Source organism: Selaginella moellendorffii, unplaced genomic scaffold, assembly GCF_000143415.4.
Source record: "Selaginella moellendorffii unplaced genomic scaffold, v1.0 SELMOscaffold_5, whole genome shotgun sequence".
NCBI classification, from domain to species: Eukaryota; Viridiplantae; Streptophyta; class Lycopodiopsida; order Selaginellales; family Selaginellaceae; genus Selaginella; species Selaginella moellendorffii.
In genome coordinates, this window is record NW_003314266.1 from 3,029,753 (window position 1) to 3,050,127 (window position 20,375).

General features: G+C 41.5%; 6 protein-coding genes across 8 annotated transcripts; all 6 read right to left on the reverse strand.

Moving 5' to 3' along the window:
* Window positions 1–2,162: 2,162 nt before the first annotated feature.
* On the reverse strand, window positions 2,163–3,738 carry LOC9660516 (UV-B-induced protein At3g17800, chloroplastic). The gene is made up of 3 exons (XM_024669977.1): window positions 3,610–3,738; window positions 3,251–3,549; window positions 2,163–3,167 (listed from the first exon to the last, which is right to left on the reverse strand). The coding sequence occupies exons 1-3, from the start codon at window positions 3,712–3,714 to the stop codon at window positions 2,285–2,287; spliced, it is 1,287 nt and encodes a 428-aa protein (XP_024525745.1). The 5' UTR covers window positions 3,715–3,738; the 3' UTR covers window positions 2,163–2,284.
* Window positions 3,739–5,057: 1,319 nt separating this feature from the next.
* On the reverse strand, window positions 5,058–8,825 carry LOC9660517 (chaperone protein ClpC1, chloroplastic). Of its 2 annotated transcripts, none has more exons than XM_002965266.2 (9): window positions 8,700–8,825; window positions 7,817–8,447; window positions 7,631–7,746; window positions 7,456–7,578; window positions 7,212–7,397; window positions 6,941–7,156; window positions 6,600–6,893; window positions 6,447–6,536; window positions 5,058–6,382 (listed from the first exon to the last, which is right to left on the reverse strand). In XM_002965266.2, the coding sequence occupies exons 2-9, from the start codon at window positions 8,415–8,417 to the stop codon at window positions 5,195–5,197; spliced, it is 2,814 nt and encodes a 937-aa protein (XP_002965312.1). In that variant the 5' UTR covers window positions 8,418–8,447; window positions 8,700–8,825; the 3' UTR covers window positions 5,058–5,194. The 2 variants fall into 2 exon arrangements, with proteins under 2 accessions (XP_002965312.1, XP_024525729.1); XM_024669961.1 differs by having other exon boundaries at window positions 8,689–8,817.
* Window positions 8,826–8,893: 68 nt separating this feature from the next.
* LOC112344743 (pentatricopeptide repeat-containing protein At4g02750-like) lies at window positions 8,894–10,498 on the reverse strand. Its single transcript, XM_024670072.1, has one exon. It carries the CDS (start codon window positions 10,496–10,498, stop codon window positions 8,894–8,896), a length of 1,605 nt encoding a protein of 534 aa, XP_024525840.1.
* Window positions 10,380–13,107, reverse strand: LOC9660518 (DNA polymerase lambda). 2 transcript variants are annotated; one of them, XM_024669972.1, is made up of 17 exons: window positions 13,002–13,107; window positions 12,869–12,949; window positions 12,627–12,724; window positions 12,423–12,569; window positions 12,106–12,372; window positions 11,981–12,053; window positions 11,797–11,927; window positions 11,689–11,751; window positions 11,457–11,636; window positions 11,357–11,410; window positions 11,230–11,318; window positions 11,101–11,185; window positions 10,971–11,009; window positions 10,858–10,925; window positions 10,711–10,801; window positions 10,544–10,656; window positions 10,380–10,487 (listed from the first exon to the last, which is right to left on the reverse strand). In XM_024669972.1, exons 3-16 carry the CDS (start codon window positions 12,714–12,716, stop codon window positions 10,558–10,560), a joined length of 1,476 nt encoding a protein of 491 aa, XP_024525740.1. In that variant the 5' UTR covers window positions 12,717–12,724; window positions 12,869–12,949; window positions 13,002–13,107; the 3' UTR covers window positions 10,380–10,487; window positions 10,544–10,557. The 2 variants fall into 2 exon arrangements, with proteins under 2 accessions (XP_024525740.1, XP_024525739.1); XM_024669971.1 differs by having other exon boundaries at window positions 10,971–11,054.
* A 24-nt stretch (window positions 13,108–13,131) lies between these two features.
* Window positions 13,132–14,697, reverse strand: LOC9660519 (probable E3 ubiquitin-protein ligase LUL2). Its single transcript, XM_002965268.3, has 3 exons — window positions 14,115–14,697; window positions 13,362–13,887; window positions 13,132–13,291 (listed from the first exon to the last, which is right to left on the reverse strand). The coding sequence occupies exons 1-3, from the start codon at window positions 14,675–14,677 to the stop codon at window positions 13,193–13,195; spliced, it is 1,188 nt and encodes a 395-aa protein (XP_002965314.2). The 5' UTR covers window positions 14,678–14,697; the 3' UTR covers window positions 13,132–13,192.
* A 5,124-nt stretch (window positions 14,698–19,821) lies between these two features.
* On the reverse strand, window positions 19,822–20,359 carry LOC9660520 (probable stress-associated endoplasmic reticulum protein). Its single transcript, XM_002965269.2, has 3 exons — window positions 20,279–20,359; window positions 20,060–20,216; window positions 19,822–19,976 (listed from the first exon to the last, which is right to left on the reverse strand). The coding sequence occupies exons 1-3, from the start codon at window positions 20,279–20,281 to the stop codon at window positions 19,933–19,935; spliced, it is 204 nt and encodes a 67-aa protein (XP_002965315.1). The 5' UTR covers window positions 20,282–20,359; the 3' UTR covers window positions 19,822–19,932.
* Between the last annotated feature and the right edge of the window lie 16 nt (window positions 20,360–20,375).

Below are 20,375 nucleotides of genomic sequence, written 5' to 3' on the forward strand. Positions count from 1 at the left end.
TTCTTATAAAGCATTATGAAGTGAAAAAAATTTGGTTACAAATTGACACCTTTATGATGGAGTTACATTTGAGGATGCATACCACTATAGCAACTTGCCTTATAGCAATCCAAAAGAAAATATAAAAAAGGTCTCTAAACCCAAATATACATACAACCCCTAAACTCTATTGGTTAGCTCTTGCAGATTTGGATGAGCACAAGGTTTTGATGGTTAGGGAGTATCGCATCCTGACACACTAGGGATTATACCAAGTCAAAGGAGAAGCAATGCTTTGCAAAGCACACATAGAGTTTGGCAGCTAGACGAACGAATATCGGCAAACAAAACGAAGTTATAATCTAGGGATTTGCAGGCTTTGAACCAAAGAAGCAAGGAAAAACGGAGTACGACAAAAACTCTTCACTGCCATTTGGTCTCATCTTGCCAATGGAGCCACCCGAGCAGCACATCCAGCAGCTTCCCGTTGATAAAATCACCGTGGCTGAGGAGTCATCGAGTTCTTCTGGCTCAGAGCTCGTCCTCTACAAGTAAGTTTCTCTCGTACATAGAAAAGAGAAGTTTGTCAATGACTTAGCCAACTCGCTCTTCACTTTTTCTTTCTCAGGAGAATCACGGAAGTTAAAGAACAGCGCCAGAAGGTGGTCGTGGAATTGATCTGTACTCTCTAGTCGTCCAAAAGTTCCTCGACCCGAGGCTGGCCTGGTGAGATCCTGAGCCTCACAGTGAACGAGAAGGTGGACGGCAACTGTCAATCCGTGCACGGCAACATGTAAAATCCATGGATCCAAGGTTACCACGGATGATCCTTGGCTGCCGTTTTGACTGAAGATTGTCAGCACCATGTTCTAAACACGGCAGTGTAAGTGGCAAAATCATCAAGCTCTTGAGAGGAGTCGAGTTTTCCCGCGGCTGGGATGGATTGACTTGTATTGGAGCATGAGAGTGGCTTTTGTCTTGACAATTAAATCCAAAACTAGCTTCCTGCCTTGGGAATGTTATTATTTACTATTCATTTCCAGAAATTTTACTAAGAACTTATGAACATTCATGAAATTCAACAGTATGTTTAGCATGTTCAAAACAACCTCTGAAGGACCACATATACCAACCGCCCCAACCTGTAGTGGTATATTTTGCTGCACCAGTAAAAATTATTACATGATAAGTTTCATAACCCATGGAGAAGTCATCACTTTCTATTATTGGATTTGGATCTGTTTTTTCCTTGAAGTCGTTCTCATTTGCTTGATTATATATAAAAATATTTACCTTATTTTCTTTGAGTTTTGAGTTGTAATAATCTAATTTACACATCATAGAACTTTTCATATTTACAGGATTCCAACAATGGTCAAAAGTCTGAGCAATAGTAAAGATTATAGAACATGTAAATCCTAATACCAAAATAAGGATGAATGAACAAAACTTTACTAATCCCATATTTGAAGAGAATTTTATATGTCTATTACACTCGTTGTTAAATGGAAATGGACTATGATTTAAATGAAGTTTCAACAATAAAGGACAAAAAAACATTGTTAACACTTTCTTAAGTCACTACACCAGCTGTCTCTTGTTTTTATTTTTCTGTTATTATTCTCTCTCTATGTATGGTAATTGTATTGGATTTTTTTAAGCTTAGAAGAAAATTATTTCTCAAGAAATGCTAGTAAAATCAAAAAATGTATCAATATTTTTTGGCAATTTTGATATTTATACATATATAGCTAGAATAGTCTTAATTGTCATACCAAGACAACATGAACCATCCTTTGTATTATGAGTCTTGATAATCTTAATTTATCCCTCTCACTATGCTTTATGATTTTAAGAACAGTAATATATTACTACTTGGACAAAGTAAAAAAAGAATTACTAAATTTTTTATTAATATAGATTCAGTATTGATGTGAATAAATCTAAAGCACTAAGATTTTAAGCAGATTTAAGAAAAATTGTGTAACTAAAAGTAGGTATTATTAATATATATGTAGTTAATGACTTTTTAAATCTTGAATTGAATTAGTAAAATACCATATCATGTTTTCTAAGGTATATTTAAATTTATATAATTGTCTACCTGTCTACTATTTGCCAGAAAATTCATTTTTAAAATTGCAAAATTAAATTCTAGATTTTTGCTAGAGTATATATATAAGGGCATTCCAAAGATGTAACTTGTTTTGCATTCAATCAACACAGTTTGAAAAAGAAGCTGGTGCTCGCAAGCTCCAATACAGATTACTACAAACTCCAAGTTCAAGGGAGTGTCACAGACATCTTAGCCAACCAAGTTGTAGTGAGAATCAACGTGAGCCTCGGCGTCCCACAAGAAGCTCCCAAACACCACCGCTTCCGTCACCAATCTCCTCAGCCCGGACAAGCTGATGGTAAACGAGTCACCGGCGAGCAAAACCACGGATCCATCCGGGGCGATCTCCGCCTCGGGCTTGCCAAACAGCGCCTGTGTCTGCCTCTCCACAACGTCCAAGCTCTCCTTGCAACGCAGCGTCGCAAACCTCTGCAAGCTCTCCGGGTCCAGCGACATGACATAGCTCTTGAGCTTGCTCGGCTTCCATCCCAGCTGCGGGAAAACTCCGGATCCTCCAAGCCCGCCTCGAGTGGTCGACGATTTTGCCGCTTGCATCGCTTGCACTGCCGCGTTTGCCTCGGCCGCCAGCTTCTCTCCCTCTGCGTCAGTCTTAAAGTCGAGCTCCTCGGACACTCCCGGCCCTGACTCCACTCCTTGTTCTTCGTCCTCGTGTTTGTCGCTGCTCAGAGCTTTCTTCATGCTCAGGTCGAGCTGATATCTCTGGTCGAGACGCCGGAGGAAGTAGCCAAACACCACCGTCGCCGCATAGAGATGGCCGATCTTCATCTTGCTGGCTTGGACCAGAGTGTATGGCTCTTGGTAGTGCGGCGAGGGGCGGCCGAGGATCATCCCGAGGTGGTCTCTCACGACCTCAAGAACCTCGGCCGAGTGGATCGATTCCATGTCGCCCAGCACGGATTGCCAGTTGCTGTCCACCTTTTGGTTCGCGGGGAGGCTCGGAATCTTGGGAACCAGAGCCAGCCTCGAGTCAAGGAACTTTTGGACGACTAGAGAATAGATCACTTCCACGACCGCTTTCTGGCGCTCCTGTTCTTTAACTTCCGCGATTCTCCTGAGAAAGAAAAATAGAAGAGAGAGTTGGCTTACGTCTTTCCATTGACAAACTTCTCTTTTCTACGTAAGAGAGAAACTTACTTGTAGAGGACGAGCTCTGAGTCGGAAGAATTGGTCGACTTCTCAGCCGCGGCGTTCTTATCAGCGGCAAGCTGCTGGATGTGCTGCTCGGCTGCTTCTAGGAAGAGATGAGGATGGCTCTGGAGCAGCGAGACTAGGAACTGGCCGATGGGCGACTCGGGCTCCCAAGGACCGACCATGGAAGTGGCACTACTTCTTCCACTCTGAGCTTTGACAATGTGACACGGACCTCTTCCCGGCCTGGAAAACCCATTTTTTATCCTCAGCGAGTCCCTCTTCCCAAAGAAACTTGTGGAAGCCTGCGAAAGAGACGAGAGAGGAAGCTCAGATCTAGCCACATCTTGCCCAAATTTCCCTACCGTGAAGTGGATGCTGCGCTTGGCACCGACGCTGGATTGCTGCGCCCGGCACGAGCTGCTCGCAAATCCGCCGCTGCTGGAAGATCCCACTTGCACTGCCGCCATCGCCGAGACCCGCTGAGACCGCCTCACGCTCTGACCTAAAAATGAAAATCTCACGCGACATTTTGACCCTTTGGTGTCGGAGGAATCCACGTGGCTGCTTCGCAATGTTCCACGTCGGTCAAAATTCTATGATCCACTAGTTCGTTCGGTGACTAGTTGTTAACATATGTAAAAGGAATATTGGGTGAGGAATCAACTCCATATACGAAAGTGTTAAGTGGATTAATTTGTAGATGGATTGCTAGAGCACAAATGAATTTATTCCATTTGATTCGTTCGTCCCTTGCTAGATTTTATGTCAAGTTTTGAGTATACTTGTAAGCACCAAGAATCTCCAGTTAGCTTTCTCCAAGTTTTCAATGATACTCCCAGCATCCAGCACTATCACTAAGTTTAGAGCTGCCTAGTCCTAAGAAAGACTTCACATTAACATTGGTCAATCTTTTCGTAATTGGATTTTAGTTGTTGGCGCTAGAAAACTTCTAAACACTGCAAGATTTTATAATGTTTATTTGTATTAAAATCTGTTGTTCTAAACCTACTGAGAACCATAGGAGAAAGATTTTTACACGTGTCTATATAATTCATATACACTGTTTTTCATAAATGGTATATATGCTTTTGTTATTAGTTTAATATTTTTATTATATACAAATACAACTTATTCATGCTTTCCGCCCATGGCATTTCCAAAGTTTTATTTATTTAGTTTTATTTCACTTTTACTATATACAAGTTTTATAATTGTTACTCTTTCTCAAGGATTTAATCACTGTTGGAATACTGATTGGAAAAAAATAATGACTTGTAAATTAGATTATTACAGATCTAAACATAAAGGAAATGCTAATATATTTATATATAACAAATCAAAGTCTTTCAAAGAAGCAATAACTCCAAATCCAATAGAAGAAACAGATGATTTTCAAATAGACAGTGATGATTTGCAAGCAATAGTTTTTATTGGTACAGCAAAATACACCACTACTGGTTGGGGTGGCTGGGATTGGTGGTCTTTTACGGGTTGTTACAAACATGTCGATCATACTGTTGAATTTTACGAATATGGACCAAATAAGAATTGTGCAATTTAATATGAATTCCTCTTGTACTTTATATTTTATAAAATAATTTGCTATTGCATGCATCAAGGCTTGTTAATTATTATTTAATAATTTAATTAATGAAATATGGTAAAATAAATCAGAATATACTAGAAAGTGTTTAAGAAAGTTTATAAATTATAAATACAAAATTAATCTAAATGAATAACAACTGTTAAATGGTAGAATATTCTAGAATATTTAAATAAATTTCATTAAGTCTAAGAGTAGAAAGACCAATTGATTTTATAACATTCTACTTGGTTTTTACTGCAATTGCCAATAATAATAGTAATACTGTTTATACACTTCTCCCACTTCCAAGGGATCTCGCTAAAAAGGAAAAAAGAAGAAAAAAGAAAAAAAAAGGGAGAGTTTTAAGCAACTCCAGCAGGAGCTTCAATGCTCGAGCTCGATGCGGTTCCAGCAGTTCCGTTCAGCACCGTCACGTTTCCTTCAGAGTCCACATCTATGATCGCCGAATCGCCCTCTTTCACCTCCCCGGACAGCATCCTCTCGGCCATGCTATCCTCGAGAAGCCTCATGATCGCCCTTCGCAGCGGCCGAGCTCCATAGCTCGGGCTATATCCCTCGTCCACCACCCGGTCTCTAAACCTCTCCGTCACCTGGAGATCGATCTCCTTCTTCTTGAGCCGCTCAAACACCTCCTTGAGCATGATATCCGCAATCTCCTTCACCTCCGTCTTGGTCAGCTGCCTAAACACGATGATCTCGTCCAGACGGTTCAAGAACTCGGGCCTGAAGTACTGCTTGAGCTCCTCGTTCACCAGCGTCTTGATCCGGTTGTAGCTGCTGTCCTTCTCGCCGTAGTCGAGCTGGAAGCCAATGCCGCCGCCACCCTTCTCAATCACGCTGCTTCCCACGTTGGAGGTCATGATCAGCAGTGTGTTCTTGAAGTCCACCGTTCGTCCCTTGCTGTCCGTGAGCCTCCCGTCCTCCAGGATCTGGAGCATCATGTTGAACACGTCCGGGTGAGCTTTCTCGATCTCGTCGAACAGCACCACGGTGTAAGGACGCCTCCTCACGGCCTCTGTGAGCTGGCCTCCCTCTGTGTAGCCAACGTATCCCGGAGGCGAGCCGATGAGCTTTGACACCGTGTGTCTCTCCATGAACTCGCTCATGTCGAGCCTGACCATGGCCTCCTCGGAGCCGAAGTAGTACGCCGCCAGGGCCTTTGCGAGCTCCGACTTTCCAACACCGGTAGGACCGGAGAAAATGAAGCTTGCAATGGGACGGTTCGGGTTCTTGAGGCCGACGCGAGCGCGGCGGATGGCTCGGCTGATCGCCTTCACTGCCTCGTCCTGTCCAATGACGCGCTGGTGGAGCGTCTCCTCCATTTTCATCAGCCTGTCCGACTCGTCGGTTGAGACTTTCTCCACGGGAATGCCTGTCCATGCTGACACAATCTGCTGGATATCGGCCTCTGTGACCAAGGGACCTGTTTCGCCAGCTTCGGTTTCTGCCTTAGACTTCTCTTTTCCTTTCTCGGTGATGGCTGAGATCTGTGCCTTGAGCTCCATCTCGCGATCTCTCAGCTCGCCAGCCTGCCAGAATAAAAATCAGTCAACTACCATGTAAAATAAAATGGTCTAAGTAAAGACGACGGACCTTCTCAAAGTCTTGTCCACGCACAGCTTCGTTTTTCTCTTTGGTGATTTGCCTGAGTTCCTTGTCAAGATCTCTGGCTTCTTCAGGCAGCTACAGAAAGAAAGAAACAGAAAACGTGTGAGTTGCGATATCCAAGACTAAAAACAGCGTCACCTGTGCGTGTCTCAGTCGGACGCGAGAACCAGCTTCGTCGATAAGATCAATGGCCTTGTCCGGAAGGAAACGGTCGCTGATATACTGGTAAGACAGCTGAGCAGCGGCGACAAGCGCCTCATCTGTGTACCGTAGCTTGTGATGGATTTCATACCGCTCTCGCAGTCCTTTGAGAATTTGAATGGTTTCGTCGACGGTGGGCTCCGGCACATTAACTGGCTGGAATCGTCTTTCCAGGGCGGGATCCTTCTCTATATGTTTCCTGTACTCGTCAATGGTCGTAGCACCAATGCACTAGCAAAGACTGGAATTAGCACAAGTTTCACGATACAAATATTTACCTGAAGTTCGCCACGAGCAAGAGCAGGCTTCAAAATATTGGCCGCATCGATGGCTCCTTCAGCAGCGCCAGCTCCAATCAAAGTATGCACCTCATCGATAACAAGAATAATGTCATCGGATTGCTTAATTTCTTCCATGAGTTTCTTCAGACGCTCTTCAAATTCTCCACGGTACTTTGTCCCGGCAACAAGCAGTCCCATGTCTAATGTAACGACCTGAAATATTCAAAGTCAATATGCAAGGAAATTTTTCAAAGAAATTGCATAGAACCTTTTTCCCTTCAATAGTTTCAGGAACGTCTCCTGTCGCAATTCGCTGCGCAAGACCTTCAGCAATTGCAGTCTTTCCAACGCCAGGTTCTCCAATCAAACAAGGGTTGTTCTTCGTCCGACGACCAAGAATTTGTGTAACACGCTCAATTTGTTGCTGCCTTCCCACCACGGGATCTAGTTTACCCTGTGCAAAAAATAAAAACTTGAGCTACTTGACAACTTTTCCAGACACGGCCACTTACTTCTTCTGCTAGTTTCGTCAAGTTCGTGCCATACTCCTCCAACGTTGGCATCTTGTTGCTACTGCTACCTCCGCCGACACTCGCACCAACAGCCTCTGTGCTCTCTCCGACCATTCGAATAACCTGAAAAACAACACGAATGTTTTTTCTTGTTACTTCAATTAGCTAGGTTTACCTGCGTCCGAATGTTTCCAGGATCAGCTCCCAGGTTTTCAAGCACACGAGCTGCCACACCTTCTCCTTCTCGCAGAAGTCCAAGAAGCAAATGCTCCGACCCGATGTAATTGTGTCCTGTGAGACAAAAGACAAAAGAATAACACGTTGTGAGCTGCAAAAGCTTTCAAGCAAGACGACCACTCACCCAGCTGGCGTGCTTCTTCGAGAGAAAGCTCCAATACACGCTTTGCGCGAGGAGTGAAAGGAATCTCCACGGCAACAAAACCACTTCCCCTTCCAATAATCTTCTCAACCTCCACCCGAGCTTCCTTGAGATTAACTCCCATGGACTTCAAAACCTTGGCAGCGATACCGGTCCCTTCTCCGATAAGACCCAGAAGAATCTGTTCAGTGCCTACAAAATTGTGTCCCAGCCTGCGAGCCTCCTCCTGTGCCAACATGATAACTTTGATGGCTTTCTCGGTGAAGCGCTCGAACATAGCGACAACCACACCACGAGAAGCACCTCTTCCCCCGCTGGTGGAAACACTTGAAACCACTGAGTTCCAATCCTTGCAAGTGCTCGTTGCTAGAGAATCCAAGGGACTTGGCTTTCGCATGCCGACATACGTTTGTAGCGTCCTCGTTCTCGTGATAAAGGCCGCTCGGACTTGGCCATGATTCGAGCCTCTTATCATACTCACAGTACCTCTTCTTGTTCTACTGGATTTTTGTTGCCGGCTTGCGGGAACGCTGCGAATCCCAGCCGACAGGGCTGGAGACTGAGAAAGTGCTCCGGCTGCCATGTTTCTCGACTTATTGGAAGATCTTGGTTTCTGCAAAACAAAAAATCTTGAGTTCGAGAAAAAAAATCGCAAAAGGAATCAAACCAGCAACCAAAAGCAGAGAAGAAATTTAGACTTTCAGCGAAGAAAGCAAACCAGAGAAAAAATATTAAGTCCAGCAAAGAAAAAAACACGAAAAAATCAATGCTCTGTGCAGGAAACCGTGCCACCACACAAATGCCTCGAGCAGGAAACGCCGCAATCCAAGCAGCGCACAGCAGCTGGAATTCACCGATTACTCACGCGCACAGCAAGCGGCCGCGAGAATCCAAAAACCCTAGAATCCGAAACGCACGAAATCTAACCAAAACCTCGTCGCCAATCCGCGAGAGCGCGGCCAGCGCAAGAGCTTTGGATTGGCAGGCGAGCGCTTACCGGAGCCCTGGAGCCGCCTTCACCTCCTCCACACAAACACGCAAATTTTGGAGATATCCTGCTCAAAGCTTACGGCATTTAACGGTATATGCCGAGACGGTGGCGGAATAATCACCCGCGCTAGCGGAATATCCTTGGATGTTTCCAAACAGCACGCATCGCCACTCTACCGCCTCTGGGACGTAGGGCATCGTCCGCGCGAGCTCTTGTGCGCCCTCCACGTGGCCGGCCCTAGACAGGAGATCTATCATAGCGCTATAATGTTGCTTAGATGGAGAGATGCCAAAGTCTAAAACCATGGAAAGAAAGAAACTCCTTGCTATGGAGAGCTGTCCAATGTAGCTAGTGGAAATTAGCAGCAAAACAAAGCAAATAGAGTCCGGTGACACGTCGAAATTCATTAGAGTAAAAAGATAGCGTGCGTGGTAAAAATGCCCATTTTGGGCATATGCCGCCAGCAAGGCAGTCCACGTCACAAGGTCCCTTTGGGGCATTGCACGGAAGAGCATCTCGGCGTGGAAAACATGTCTGTTGTAGGTATATCCTAGTAGTACGGAGTTCCACGTCGGCATTGTCTTCTCTGGAGCTTCGTACAGTGTACGTTTTGCTAGATCCATTTGCCCATTGTGGGCATATGTCCAAGTTATTAAGTCGTACAATCTCGAGTCCCGGTAGGGCATTCTTTCGTACAGGTCCACTGCGTAGTCGAGATTCCCATGTTGCGAATATGCTCCCATCATGCACGTGTACGACACAACGTCGTGGACTGGCATCTGGTCAAACGTACACTTGACGAGTTCTAGATTCCCTGTTTGGGAATATGCCGCGAGCATTGCGTTCCAGGCAATGGAATCCCTCTCTGGCATAGAGTTAAAAAGATTCTCTGCCTCTTGAACTAAACCATCATTGGAATATAGCCCCAGTAGCGAAGTGAACGAAGACAAGCTTCTCTCTGGCATGGAATTAAAGATTCTTTCAGATTCGAAAAGTTGCCCATTTGTGGCATTTGCAAGAAGAAGAACGTTCCATGCGATGATATCCCGCTCTTGCATTGCATTAAAAACAACCGCGATTTCATCAAAGCAGCCATGGTTAGCATAAACTCCCATGATAGCCGTACAAGAGACAATATCCACCTCCGGCATGGAGTCGTACACCAGCTTTGTGTGTAAGAGTTCGCCACCTTCGGCATTTGCCGAAAGCAAACACGTCCACGAGACTAAACTCCACTGCGGCATTCGATCGAACAAAACCTTCGCAGCGTCAGTATCGCCAAGTTTTGAGCGGATCGAGAGCATCGAATTCCATGACACTAAGTTCTTCTCGGGCATGGCGGAGAAGAACCTCGCCGCAAGCTCGAATTCCCCGTTAATAGCGTACGCTGCGAGCATGGACGTCCACGAGACGATGTTTCGTCCGGGCATTTCCTCAAACAGTCGCTCAGCCTCGGGCAGCTCACCATTACGAGCGTTTGCAGTGAGCATCATGTTCCAGGCGACGAGAGTTTTGACGGGCATTTGCTCGAAGGTCTGCCTGGACTCTTTCAAGTTTTTGTTGCGGCAGTAGGCGTAGAGGAGAGTCTCCCACGAGAAAGAGTCTCTGGCATTGTCTTTGATGGAATCAAAGACTTCTCTGGCTCGCTTCAAGTCGCCGGTCCTGCCATACATTTCAACAAGTTTTATCTGACAATTCATAACAACGAAAAAGGTCACCTCTGGAAGATTTTTCAAAGGTTCCTCTCGTTGGGCTCCAACCAAGGATGACCTACGAACTCAAAGACTTCTTTCTCGTTCTTGCAGATGACTCGAGCACCTTTGCTATCAACCTGAAGATAGGAGAAGCTTGTTTCCATAGAGAAGCATGTAAACAGTTTACTAACCTTGTGACGCTTGTGCTTCTCATACAAAATTGTTCTATACAAGCCAGTATCATCTAGTTTGTATCCTTTTTCATTTGCTAGAATTCGCAGCCTGTGAAACAACAAAAGTCGCAATGCTATTTCTCATCGTTAACGCTACGTATGTACCTTCTGTTTAGAACATCGTTGCCAGTCCAAGCAATGAGACCAAATGGATATTGCTCCCAAGAGTACACCTGAGTAGAATCTGTGATAATCAAAAGATCGTTTGAAACACAAACCTTAAAATCAATACGATGCCGCTGCTCTCTTCCCGGATACTTGCATAACCCAAAGTAAGTATCCACAGCGTCATCGTTCAGTTCCTGCAATGTTGTTCATCTCATTAGCACAGGGAAGTGTTATTTCTACCTCGTGGTAACCAATCAGCAAGTCTTCGGTGAGAAAATCAATGTCTTTCAGTCGTTGGACTAAGCGCCTCAGAAATCCCTTGTGACTGCAGAAAACTTTCAGTCAAAACTCATAACAACGTAAGCAGACCTTGTGCCATCCGAGTGAGTGACAATCATGTCCATATCCCCTACCAGCGACTTCCCACGTCTATAAGAACCTCCACAAACAACGGATATCTACAACGCAAGGATAAGCCGAGTGAAAAAACATATACCCCGGGTTGAATAGCACTAGCAATTTCTTGCACCAGATTTTCCACGTAGTTCGCCTAGAACGAAATGTCACTCGGGAGAACAAATCTCTAAATTGGATACCTCGCTGCGTGGAATTTTTGCGTTGATATCCTCGAAATATTGCAGCCCAAGCCGTTGGGTACGTGTAAGTGACTCGTCATGCCTTAAGTCCTCCAGGGAACGATGACCTTTCTCGTAATATTTCAAAGCGTTCGATGGCCCAATCCCCCACACTGAACCGAAAAGAGAAACAGTTTTCACCTGTAAATCTCAGGATGTCAAGTCTTCAGAATTACAGCTTTTACAAACGCACCTTTTCATCGTCTCTAAAATGCTCCAGTTTTGAAAGTTTCCCAGTGGATAGAATTTCCTGGATCTGTGAACCGACAACATGAAACACGAAAAAGAAGTAAATACGTACGTGATTCTGTAGCGACTTTCCGATTGATGGAGCATTCTTCACTTGATCTACACTCGTAACTTGATATGGTAGCTTTTCCAGATAGGATATCGCCTTGTGATAGCTATAAGATCTTCTGTTGTCTCCAAGACCTGAAAAAAGTTCATGAACGTTTTGATGTACTCTTGCCAACAGAAATGCTCACCGTTTTTGTATATGTCCCGGAGTTCTCCAAAAGGGCCTGTAATATTTTGGTTGAGGTTTGGAGGAGCATAAATCTGTTACACAATCTAGATATCAAACACGAGACCAATAAAAAGAGCCGCTTACCTCATTTTGCCCCGTGGAATCATCAGGTTCCTTTGGGAATACGAGTGCAGACCTCCATTCTTCACGTTTAGTATCACTGATGGCAGCATCAGTGTCTGAGTTTAAGGATTCAGTAGCACTCTCGTCAGTCGCGGTGCAATCAGTTCCAGTGCCAGCGGATTCTTCAGCTGAGGCACCATGATAATCCTGAAACAAATTGTAAGACTCTGCAGGTAACCTTTGCCCTGCCTTGAGACAGTCTTCCAGCCAGTCGTATTTCAAAAATGACTGAAAAAGAGAATGTAAGAAACATATCCAGCAAGAAATAAGGAACTCACCACTTTAAGCCGTTTCAGCCGTTTCAATCTCTTCCAATCTTTGCTCTGGTCCAAGTGCTGCGAAGAAACAGCAAAGACATGAGTCAGCTGTTTTGTTACGTGATCTTCTATCTTTCCTCCCAATGCAGCGAGCTTTGTCTTCCACACCTAGCAACGCAGCACACAATTCATATCGTAGAAAAAAATACCAAAACTCCCGGCTACCTGAAGACGAAGCTGGACCACACCAGCCTCCACAAAAAACCCAACAATCCCATCGAAAGAAAGCTTATCACTGGCGGTGGAAGTCGTCATGCGAAGCGCTAAGCATCACCAAGAACAAAATGTGAGAGAAAGGGGCTAAGTATTAAGTATTACTAGCACGCTACGTGTCGACTCAACTAAAAACAAGTTTGAAAAAGTCCATTCTAAAATTCTCTCGACGATCATCCAAGGAAACAACTTACTGTGTATGATCTTTCCAGTAGCCGAAGGACAAATCCCTCCAACCAAGCCGCATCCTTGATACCAAATCCTCGCCGCCGAGCCTGAGAAACGAAATTTGGTCAATCGAAGCAAAGATTTCGCGAAATTTCTCACCGGAGATTCCGACATTGATCGAAATCCACGGCAAAATCCGCCAAGAACTGCATCGCCGTGGAATCAAGCGCCTCGAGGGAGAAGAAATCCCGCCTCGCTTAAACCCTAAAACTCTACAACGCCACGTGTCGAAAACCAATTGTCAAGCTCTTTATTTACATTACATACACGAAAGACAAAACCTCTCTTTCTCAAACTTTGATGTGTAGAAGTTCTTCAACCGGGCATCTGCAAATCGGGCATAAATTTGTTTGGTGTCTCAACACATTGGCACAATCGCTACACATACACTGAGAAAAAAAAAAAAAAAAACGAATCAAAGTTAGAACCAAAGTAGAACAAACCAATCGAAGAACTTACCATATGCCTGCACGGCAAGACAGTCGTGTCCTTGGGCTCGGACAAGCAAATCACGCATTCTTTCCCAGAAGAATCGCTGCTGTTGTTGCTCGCTTCACTGCCACCAATCCCGAAAATCTCCTGGAGCTCGTAGCGAACGCCATCCACCCAGATGATCTGCTTAACAACTCGAACTTGGAGCTCACCCTCGTCCCCGTCTCTTTCAATCTTTCGTATCACGGCATACGTCTGTTGACAGTGGATCCACTTCTTGAGTGCTCCACCCACGGGCTCGGGGGATTCGGCAGCGTCGGGTGGTGGATTCTTTGGAGTCGTCTCGATCCGGATGATGAGAGGGTAGACGTTGTCCGTGCCGAGCTGCGAGAGATCTTGCTCGTCGATGAGAGAAAAGTCGAGGCCAGATTCCTGCTTAAACTTCTGGCCCAGTCCACTCTTGAAGTGGTGCCTGGTAGGCGCTGGAAACATCTTACTGAGAGATACCACGCTACCATTGGAAGTTTCCTTTGACAGGAAGAACACAGTGATACTGTAACAAAAAAAAAAAAACGTTAGAAAAACGGAGGAGTTGTCTTGCGAAACTCTAGAAAACGAATACAGGCCACCGACCAAGAAATCTAATCTAATCAGTAGAGCCAAGATAAGAACTCGCATGAATCCATGAGCCCAGGCAACCAAACCATGAATCCAGGCAAGATAAGAACTCCCAGGCAAGTTCTAGCTATGCAAGAAGGGAAAAAATTGATGTTTGCATACCTTCCAGAAGTGGTGGCATCGAACGAGAATGCTACGACATGATTGCCAGGCATGGCCTCGTCTCTCTCGAGCCGCAGCGTTCCTTTGTTGAGATTTACCTCGTTCCTGACCGTGTTGGCGGTCTGGTACTCTGGAACGGGCACTGGAGCTGGAGCTGGAGCTGACGAGCTTGGAACAATGGCAGTAGATCCATTCCAAGGCAGGGGAGTCCGCGGCGCTGGCAGGAAGAGCTGGGGAGGAGGAGCGGGAAGCCTTGGCGGAGGAGGCGGTGGCGCTGGAGGCCCGTAATATCCTTGCTGCTGCTGGAAGAAATAGCTCCCGGGGCGAGGAGGACGATAGTAGTATGGTGAGACCATATGGGGGCAAGGAGCGACCTCGGTGTGATAGCCGGGCGGAGGAGGAGGGAGCGGGGGATAGATCGGACCTGGCGGATGCTGCTGGTGGTGGTGGTGGCGTCGTCTTCTTCTGCTGCTACTGTTGCCCATGAATTTGGATCCCTGGCTCCGGATTGAAAGCGCGTTCTTCCTAAGAACCCTAGCCAATAAGAAATCAAAACTGAGCATATGCAAAACGAATATACTTAAGCATACTCACCAGAATATGCTTTAGAAGGGCCTCGTGTTGAGTAGTTCACCAGGTTGTGCTAGAAGATGGGCTCTTCCATTGCTTCATACATGGCATTCAAAACTAGTGTGCCTCTGTCTAGAAGTAAACTTAGTAGCATCACTAACTACACAGTTGACCAAAGTATAACATAAATATTTTTGTATGGGGTTTCCAATTCTTGTCCATTTGAGGGTGTTATTTCTTTTTCTCCAGTGTGTCCAGCCACAACATCAAGCATGACACCATCTTCTAGGATTTAGTATGGTTTGAGTTTTCATTTTCTAAAGTCTAAAGAAAATATTCCAAGAATTGTTTTTGCATATAAAGCCATGCAAAATATTCTTTCATTTATATATTAGATACATGGTCACACAGTGCCCACTATGAACGTGAGATCAAGAGATTTAAAAGTGTCATTTTGAAGAAGATTATAATTATAATACTTCCTACTCTTGATCAATGCCCCTATTGGAACATAGTCATCACCATGACTTATAAAGGGAGTACATAAGGATTATATCCCTTTGATTAATACATATGTGTGTCAGCTGTATATTCTTGGTATTAAAAAAGTAAAATTAGAAAGAATATTTTTTTAAGCCAGTGTTGTAAGTGGTGAGGAGGTTGCCAAGGGGCTATTAGAACAAGGGATACTAATTTGTAAATAATGGGAAAATCTAGTGGATTTGAGGGATTAAAACTTCTTTTATCCCATAAAAATGATTTTAAATATTTTTTAATTGTTGTTGAAAGGAAGAAAAGTTTTAAGTTAGCCATTGGAAAGGAGTGGCCACTATTAAAATGGAAATAAAGCAAAGTTTAAGAAGTGGTCCTTAAAGCAAACAATAAGATATGAAAAGTGTAGAGGATTTCAAAGATGTTGACAACACCACAAGAATAATCTTGATTAAATGAGTCAAATATGAATATTTTAAAAGTAAAAAATGCCACCACTTCAGCTGAGGCATAACAAGTGTTTCATTAAATTTATTGTGACTAGTTATTAGCATTAAAAATAAACACATTTTGACAAATGATAAATTATAAAAAGTAATGAAGAAAGCTTCAAAGTATATTAAGAAAATGACCACTCTTAGAGGACAAATTACATAGTATAAAGTCTAACTTTGCAAATATTATAAGGGCATTTTTTATTTTAGAGCTTTAATCAAGACAACAACATTTAGGATTACAAATCCAGCACTATATAAATTTCATTGACATTTATGAGGGTAATTTGGAGAATTCACAAAAGAGAACTCTTTAGAAAAGTTTGTAGCAATGATTGCAGCTCAATTATTAGAAAAAGGGTCTTTCAAGCCATCAAAGGTGGTACACTCAATTAAGCAGGTAAGAAAAAAGGCCATGTGTGTTTTGTGCCTAAATTTAGTATTGGTTTAAAAATGCGTTAGAAGGGCAACTTTTGGATTTAATGTATTATATGATAGCAAATAAGGCTTTCTTACAAAAAATAATATATAGAAATTTTTCAGTAGATGTAAGCATGGCTAATGGTGAGTCTTTACATATTATTGTTTATGAATTTGTCTATAGAGGTGTTTTGTTTATACCTAGCTTAATTTAAAATTTGCTATTAGTTTCTCAACTTATAAGTCAAAGTGTTTATTCTTGTTTTCACTGCAATAGTGTTGATTTCAAGTTCCTAAGATTTACAATTGCTAAAAAGGACTTTACTATCTCTCTTCACAACTTTAAGTATTAGTAAATATAACAAATATCACTGATGCTTCTATTTTTCATCTATGGCATGCTTGCTTTACACATGCTAGATGGTATTAAGTTAAGGAAGTCAATTCTTTAATATATAAAGTTCCCTCCCTCAATAGAGTGACAATGGACAATTATGAAGCATGTATATGGGGTAAAATGAAGAAGAAATCCCTCTCCTAAAATGCCAAGACTCAAGGTACTTTAATTCTAGATTGAGCTTCACTAAGTAAATCTTGAATGAAAATTTTTATCATTTTCTAATTACTAATGATTTTTATTGTTTCTTAAAAATGATTTTCATAAACTAAAAGATCAATAAGTTTCATAATTAGATTAATTATGTGGAGCACAAGTTTGCTTGCACCTTACATACTTTTTGAGTGGACAGAGTACGAAAATTAATCTCTAGAGAATTCCAACTCATCTTGCACTAAGATGGTTTTCATACATTTGGTTCTTGCAATTACTATTTAGTTGTAGAGTAGAAAAGAATGATTTTTTAAATGGAGAATTTGAGCAATTAATATACATTTAATAACCTCATACTTTTGAAGTGGAAGGCAAAGAGACTTATATGTTTAATTTAAAATAATCCATCTATAGTTTTAAACAATCCTTGTAAATTTAGTATACTACTTTAAATAGATTTTTTCCAATGTTGGGTTTGTGCACATTGGAACATTTATATTTGTCACAAAAACATTTTGGTTAGAGTATACATTGATGATTTAATTATGATAGAAAAAACACTCTCTCTATATTAGTTTAAGGAATAACTTGTGAAATGGTTGAAAATGAAAGATCTTGGTAAGTTTTGCTTAGATTCTTGTAACAAAAAGGCATGAACACTTTCAATCCAGTATATTAAAAAGTTTTTAAGTGAATATTAGCAATTTTTCACTCAATCATATACTCATATTCCATCATTGCAAGTTCATAAAATCTCTCAAGATGATGAATCTTGTACTGAAGTGGAGAAAAGGTAGATGCAAATTCTTTCATATCAAAATATTATAGGAGTGATGATATCTTTAGTAACAGTAAGTTGTTTAGATATTACAACAGAACAAATATCCACTCTCAACTTGGAGTTTCAATGCACAAAGATTGAAGATATTAGTATGGATTCTCAAAAATGATATAAGATGGTGAATGTGGATTTAGTAAGGGACTTTAACAATCAAAGATCAATAATAAAGTACAATTTCAAATTTTTTAACATTATTGTTTTTTGGTGTAGTTAAAAATAAAGAAAAGTTGCACTTTCCATCTATTAAATTGAGTATAGTATTGTGACTAAAATAGTTAAGGAATCATTGTGAATGTGAAGATTTTACTTAGACAAAAATTTTGATATTCATAGAACACATGGAATGCAATCCTCAACCCTATTCATCAACATACACTTCAAAATATTTTGCTATTTTATATGTGAAAGGATTTAAATGAGAGAAATTCAGTTGCTCACATATCCACAACCAACTTGATAGTAAATTTATTGACAAAGACATCCTTGCTAGTGGCTCAATTTGAATGTTTATAAATCAAACTTAGGTTTAAGGGTTGAGGTTAAGTTAAGTTATAGCATATTCACTAGTGTAATTTATGAAGGTAAGAAGTATGTAAGTATTGTATCCCTTTGATTAATAAATATATATGTTTGCCTATATATTTTGTCTCAACAACCCCTACTTCATACAATGTTGTGAAGGGTGATGGTGTCTTAGTTGATAACAGTCATATGAAGAGTTGGAGTAGCAATAATGGTAGTGGCATGAAATTTTGCTATAGTCATTTGGCATAATTGCCACTCTTAATCACTCTATGGGTGATTGATCAAAATGTAAGTTGTGATAAGGTGTTATGGCAATAGTGTGGTGGTGTCATAAAAGTTTGAATTTAGTAGTGTCATATGGTTGGTTGGAGCTGTGAGTAGAGAGTCGTTAGTGGTCATTATGAAAGGTTGCAATGGGGATGTGGCTATGAATTGAAATTATGGAGTTGTTGGTTGAAAGCTATGGCATCATATGTTTCTCTAAATTGTAGTTAAGTTTGAAAACATGTTGTATCATTTGCTTAGCATGGGGCACAAAACTAAGTTTGACATGAAATGGTCAAGATGCTTTACAAAACTAACCAATTATTTATGACCATTAAGTTATGGTAAATGTAAGCTAGGTTGTTTTTCCACTCATAATTATTTTATTCTACAGGGTTTAGGATGATTAGTTAGGCATTACCATATTGTGTATAGGCTTGGGGGGTGAGTGTGTTGTGTTGTCTATAAACTATATTTCTTAGCTGGAGGATCACTCATGGGGGGGTTTGCTATATTGTTAACAAGCCAATAGTTGTAAAGTAGAGTTGGGAGCTAATATAATGCATGTATAAATGGCTAGTTTAGGAATATAAGTTTAGCTAGTATTTTTTATTTTTATTATTAAAATTTAACACCATTTCACACAGTTTTAAATTCTTATAGTTCACTGTAACATTAGTTAAGTCTGAACTATATATTCTAAATAAATATTATTTCAAAATAAATAATTTTTAATTTTAAGTTATATTGTATTAAATAATCCTTGTAAAATTCACAGCTATTAAGAGTATTTACCATTAAATAAATGCCGTATGACTATTAAGGAAATAGCCACTAAATAAAGCTTCATGAGTTAGCAAAATATATGATTAAATTTATATTTAGTTTTAAAGTTCATTCATGCTAATTATTAAAAATTGAATAAATTATTTTTGAAGTATTTTTAGCTTGAACAAGAACCTTCATTCTCTTTACTTAACATAATAATATACCTTATTGACAATTATTCATGCTTGATTATGCTATTGATTTTAAGGTTATTCATTCAAAAGCCACACACACTATTGACATGAACTATTTTATATTTTAATTGTTTTTACAAATTTTACATTTCATAATAGTGTTTTTATACTAACATTATTATGTTTTTTAATTCTTACTCATGCAATGTGGCATTACCCAATTTAATTTGTCTTCAAAGAAACATAAAGAATTTTAAATAAAAATGTTCTCAAGATATTTTCTAATATTGCAATTTGCATAACTATAATTTTCAAGCATATTATATTTGTGTTCACTTATAGTTATTTCCCAATTTGCAATTCAAAGCAACACTTGTTAGTTAGAGGCTTGGAACAATATATCTACTAAGGCTTGTTACCCTTAGTAGTGCCTGTAGATTTGGCAAGTGAGTGGTAGTAGAGTGTTCCTGCTATTGATCAAAGTACCAATTTGCTAGAGCTGTTGAAGCTCAATCTGCGTTGCTGCTTGCCCTGATGGATGAGAACCAGTACGGTTCACGCAGCACTCATGGACGTTTATAAGACGTGGTTTATGCTAAAGTATTTTCCGTCCATTAAATAGGTTCTACAGCATATTCTGGTAGTCCTTAGTACTTATTCAACTTTCTTCCTAAACGGGCTCTAGTGATCATCGTTGGATCTATGGGCCGCCACCGGACGCTGTCCGAATGATCTGTAGCAACGCTGCGCAGAGCATACAAATCGGAGTCAGGATCTACACTCTAGAACCGCAAAATCGATCGATCGACAAGCACTCGATGGATTACCTGAGCCGATGACCACGAAAATGAAGAACCCTAGAACAATTGGGCCAACTGGGTACGCGTTGCCCTTTTTGATGCTCGATTCGGGCACCGCGCCCCGCTTGAAGATGTTCTTCTGGAATTTCTGGATCTTCTTGTCGGCCAGTCGCTTGGATGTCGTCTGCAAAGCCCAGGAATCCAAGATTTAGTCGAAGAAAAGAGAGAGAAAGAGGAAGAGCTCACCATTCTCTTGCCAAATTGGCTCCGCGACTTCCCCCAAACACCCAAAACCTAAATCTGTGAAGGAGAAAAATGTCAAAGAAAAAGGACTCCCACGCGG

Excerpts from the sequence above, each read along its gene's own strand:
- LOC9660516 (XM_024669977.1), bottom strand. The coding sequence starts at position 3,714 with ATGGCGGCAGTGCAAGTGGGATCTTCCAGCAGCGGCGGATTTGCGAGC. Across the intron at positions 3,550-3,609 it reads AGCGCAGCATCCACTTCACG|GCTTCCACAAGTTTCTTTGG; the intron begins GTAGGGAAATTT and ends TCTCTTTCGCAG. Across the intron at positions 3,168-3,250 it reads TCAGAGCTCGTCCTCTACAA|GAGAATCGCGGAAGTTAAAG; the intron begins GTAAGTTTCTCT and ends TTTCTTTCTCAG.
- LOC9660517 (XM_002965266.2), bottom strand. The coding sequence starts at position 8,417 with ATGGCAGCCGGAGCACTTTCTCAGTCTCCAGCCCTGTCGGCTGGGATT. Across the intron at positions 7,398-7,455 it reads TGACGAAACTAGCAGAAGAA|GGTAAACTAGATCCCGTGGT; the intron begins GTAAGTGGCCGT and ends TTTTTTGCACAG. Across the intron at positions 6,894-6,940 it reads TTGCTCGTGGCGAACTTCAG|TGCATTGGTGCTACGACCAT; the intron begins GTAAATATTTGT and ends AGTCTTTGCTAG.
- LOC112344743 (XM_024670072.1), bottom strand. The coding sequence starts at position 10,498 with ATGTATGGCAGGACCGGCGACTTGAAGCGAGCCAGAGAAGTCTTTGAT.
- LOC9660518 (XM_024669971.1), bottom strand. The coding sequence starts at position 12,716 with ATGACGACTTCCACCGCCAGTGATAAGCTTTCTTTCGATGGGATTGTT. Across the intron at positions 11,055-11,100 it reads TGCTGATTGGTTACCACGAG|GAACTGAACGATGACGCTGT; the intron begins GTAGAAATAACA and ends ACAACATTGCAG. Across the intron at positions 10,926-10,970 it reads GGCATCGTATTGATTTTAAG|GTGTACTCTTGGGAGCAATA; the intron begins GTTTGTGTTTCA and ends GATTCTACTCAG.
- LOC9660519 (XM_002965268.3), bottom strand. The coding sequence starts at position 14,677 with ATGCTCAGTTTTGATTTCTTATTGGCTAGGGTTCTTAGGAAGAACGCG. Across the intron at positions 13,888-14,114 it reads GATGCCACCACTTCTGGAAG|TATCACTGTGTTCTTCCTGT; the intron begins GTATGCAAACAT and ends TTTTTGTTACAG. Across the intron at positions 13,292-13,361 it reads TCTTGCCGTGCAGGCATATG|TGTATGTGTAGCGATTGTGC; the intron begins GTAAGTTCTTCG and ends TTTTTTTCTCAG.
- LOC9660520 (XM_002965269.2), bottom strand. Across the intron at positions 19,977-20,059 it reads TTTCGTGGTCATCGGCTCAG|CGTTGCTACAGATCATTCGG; the intron begins GTAATCCATCGA and ends TGCTCTGCGCAG.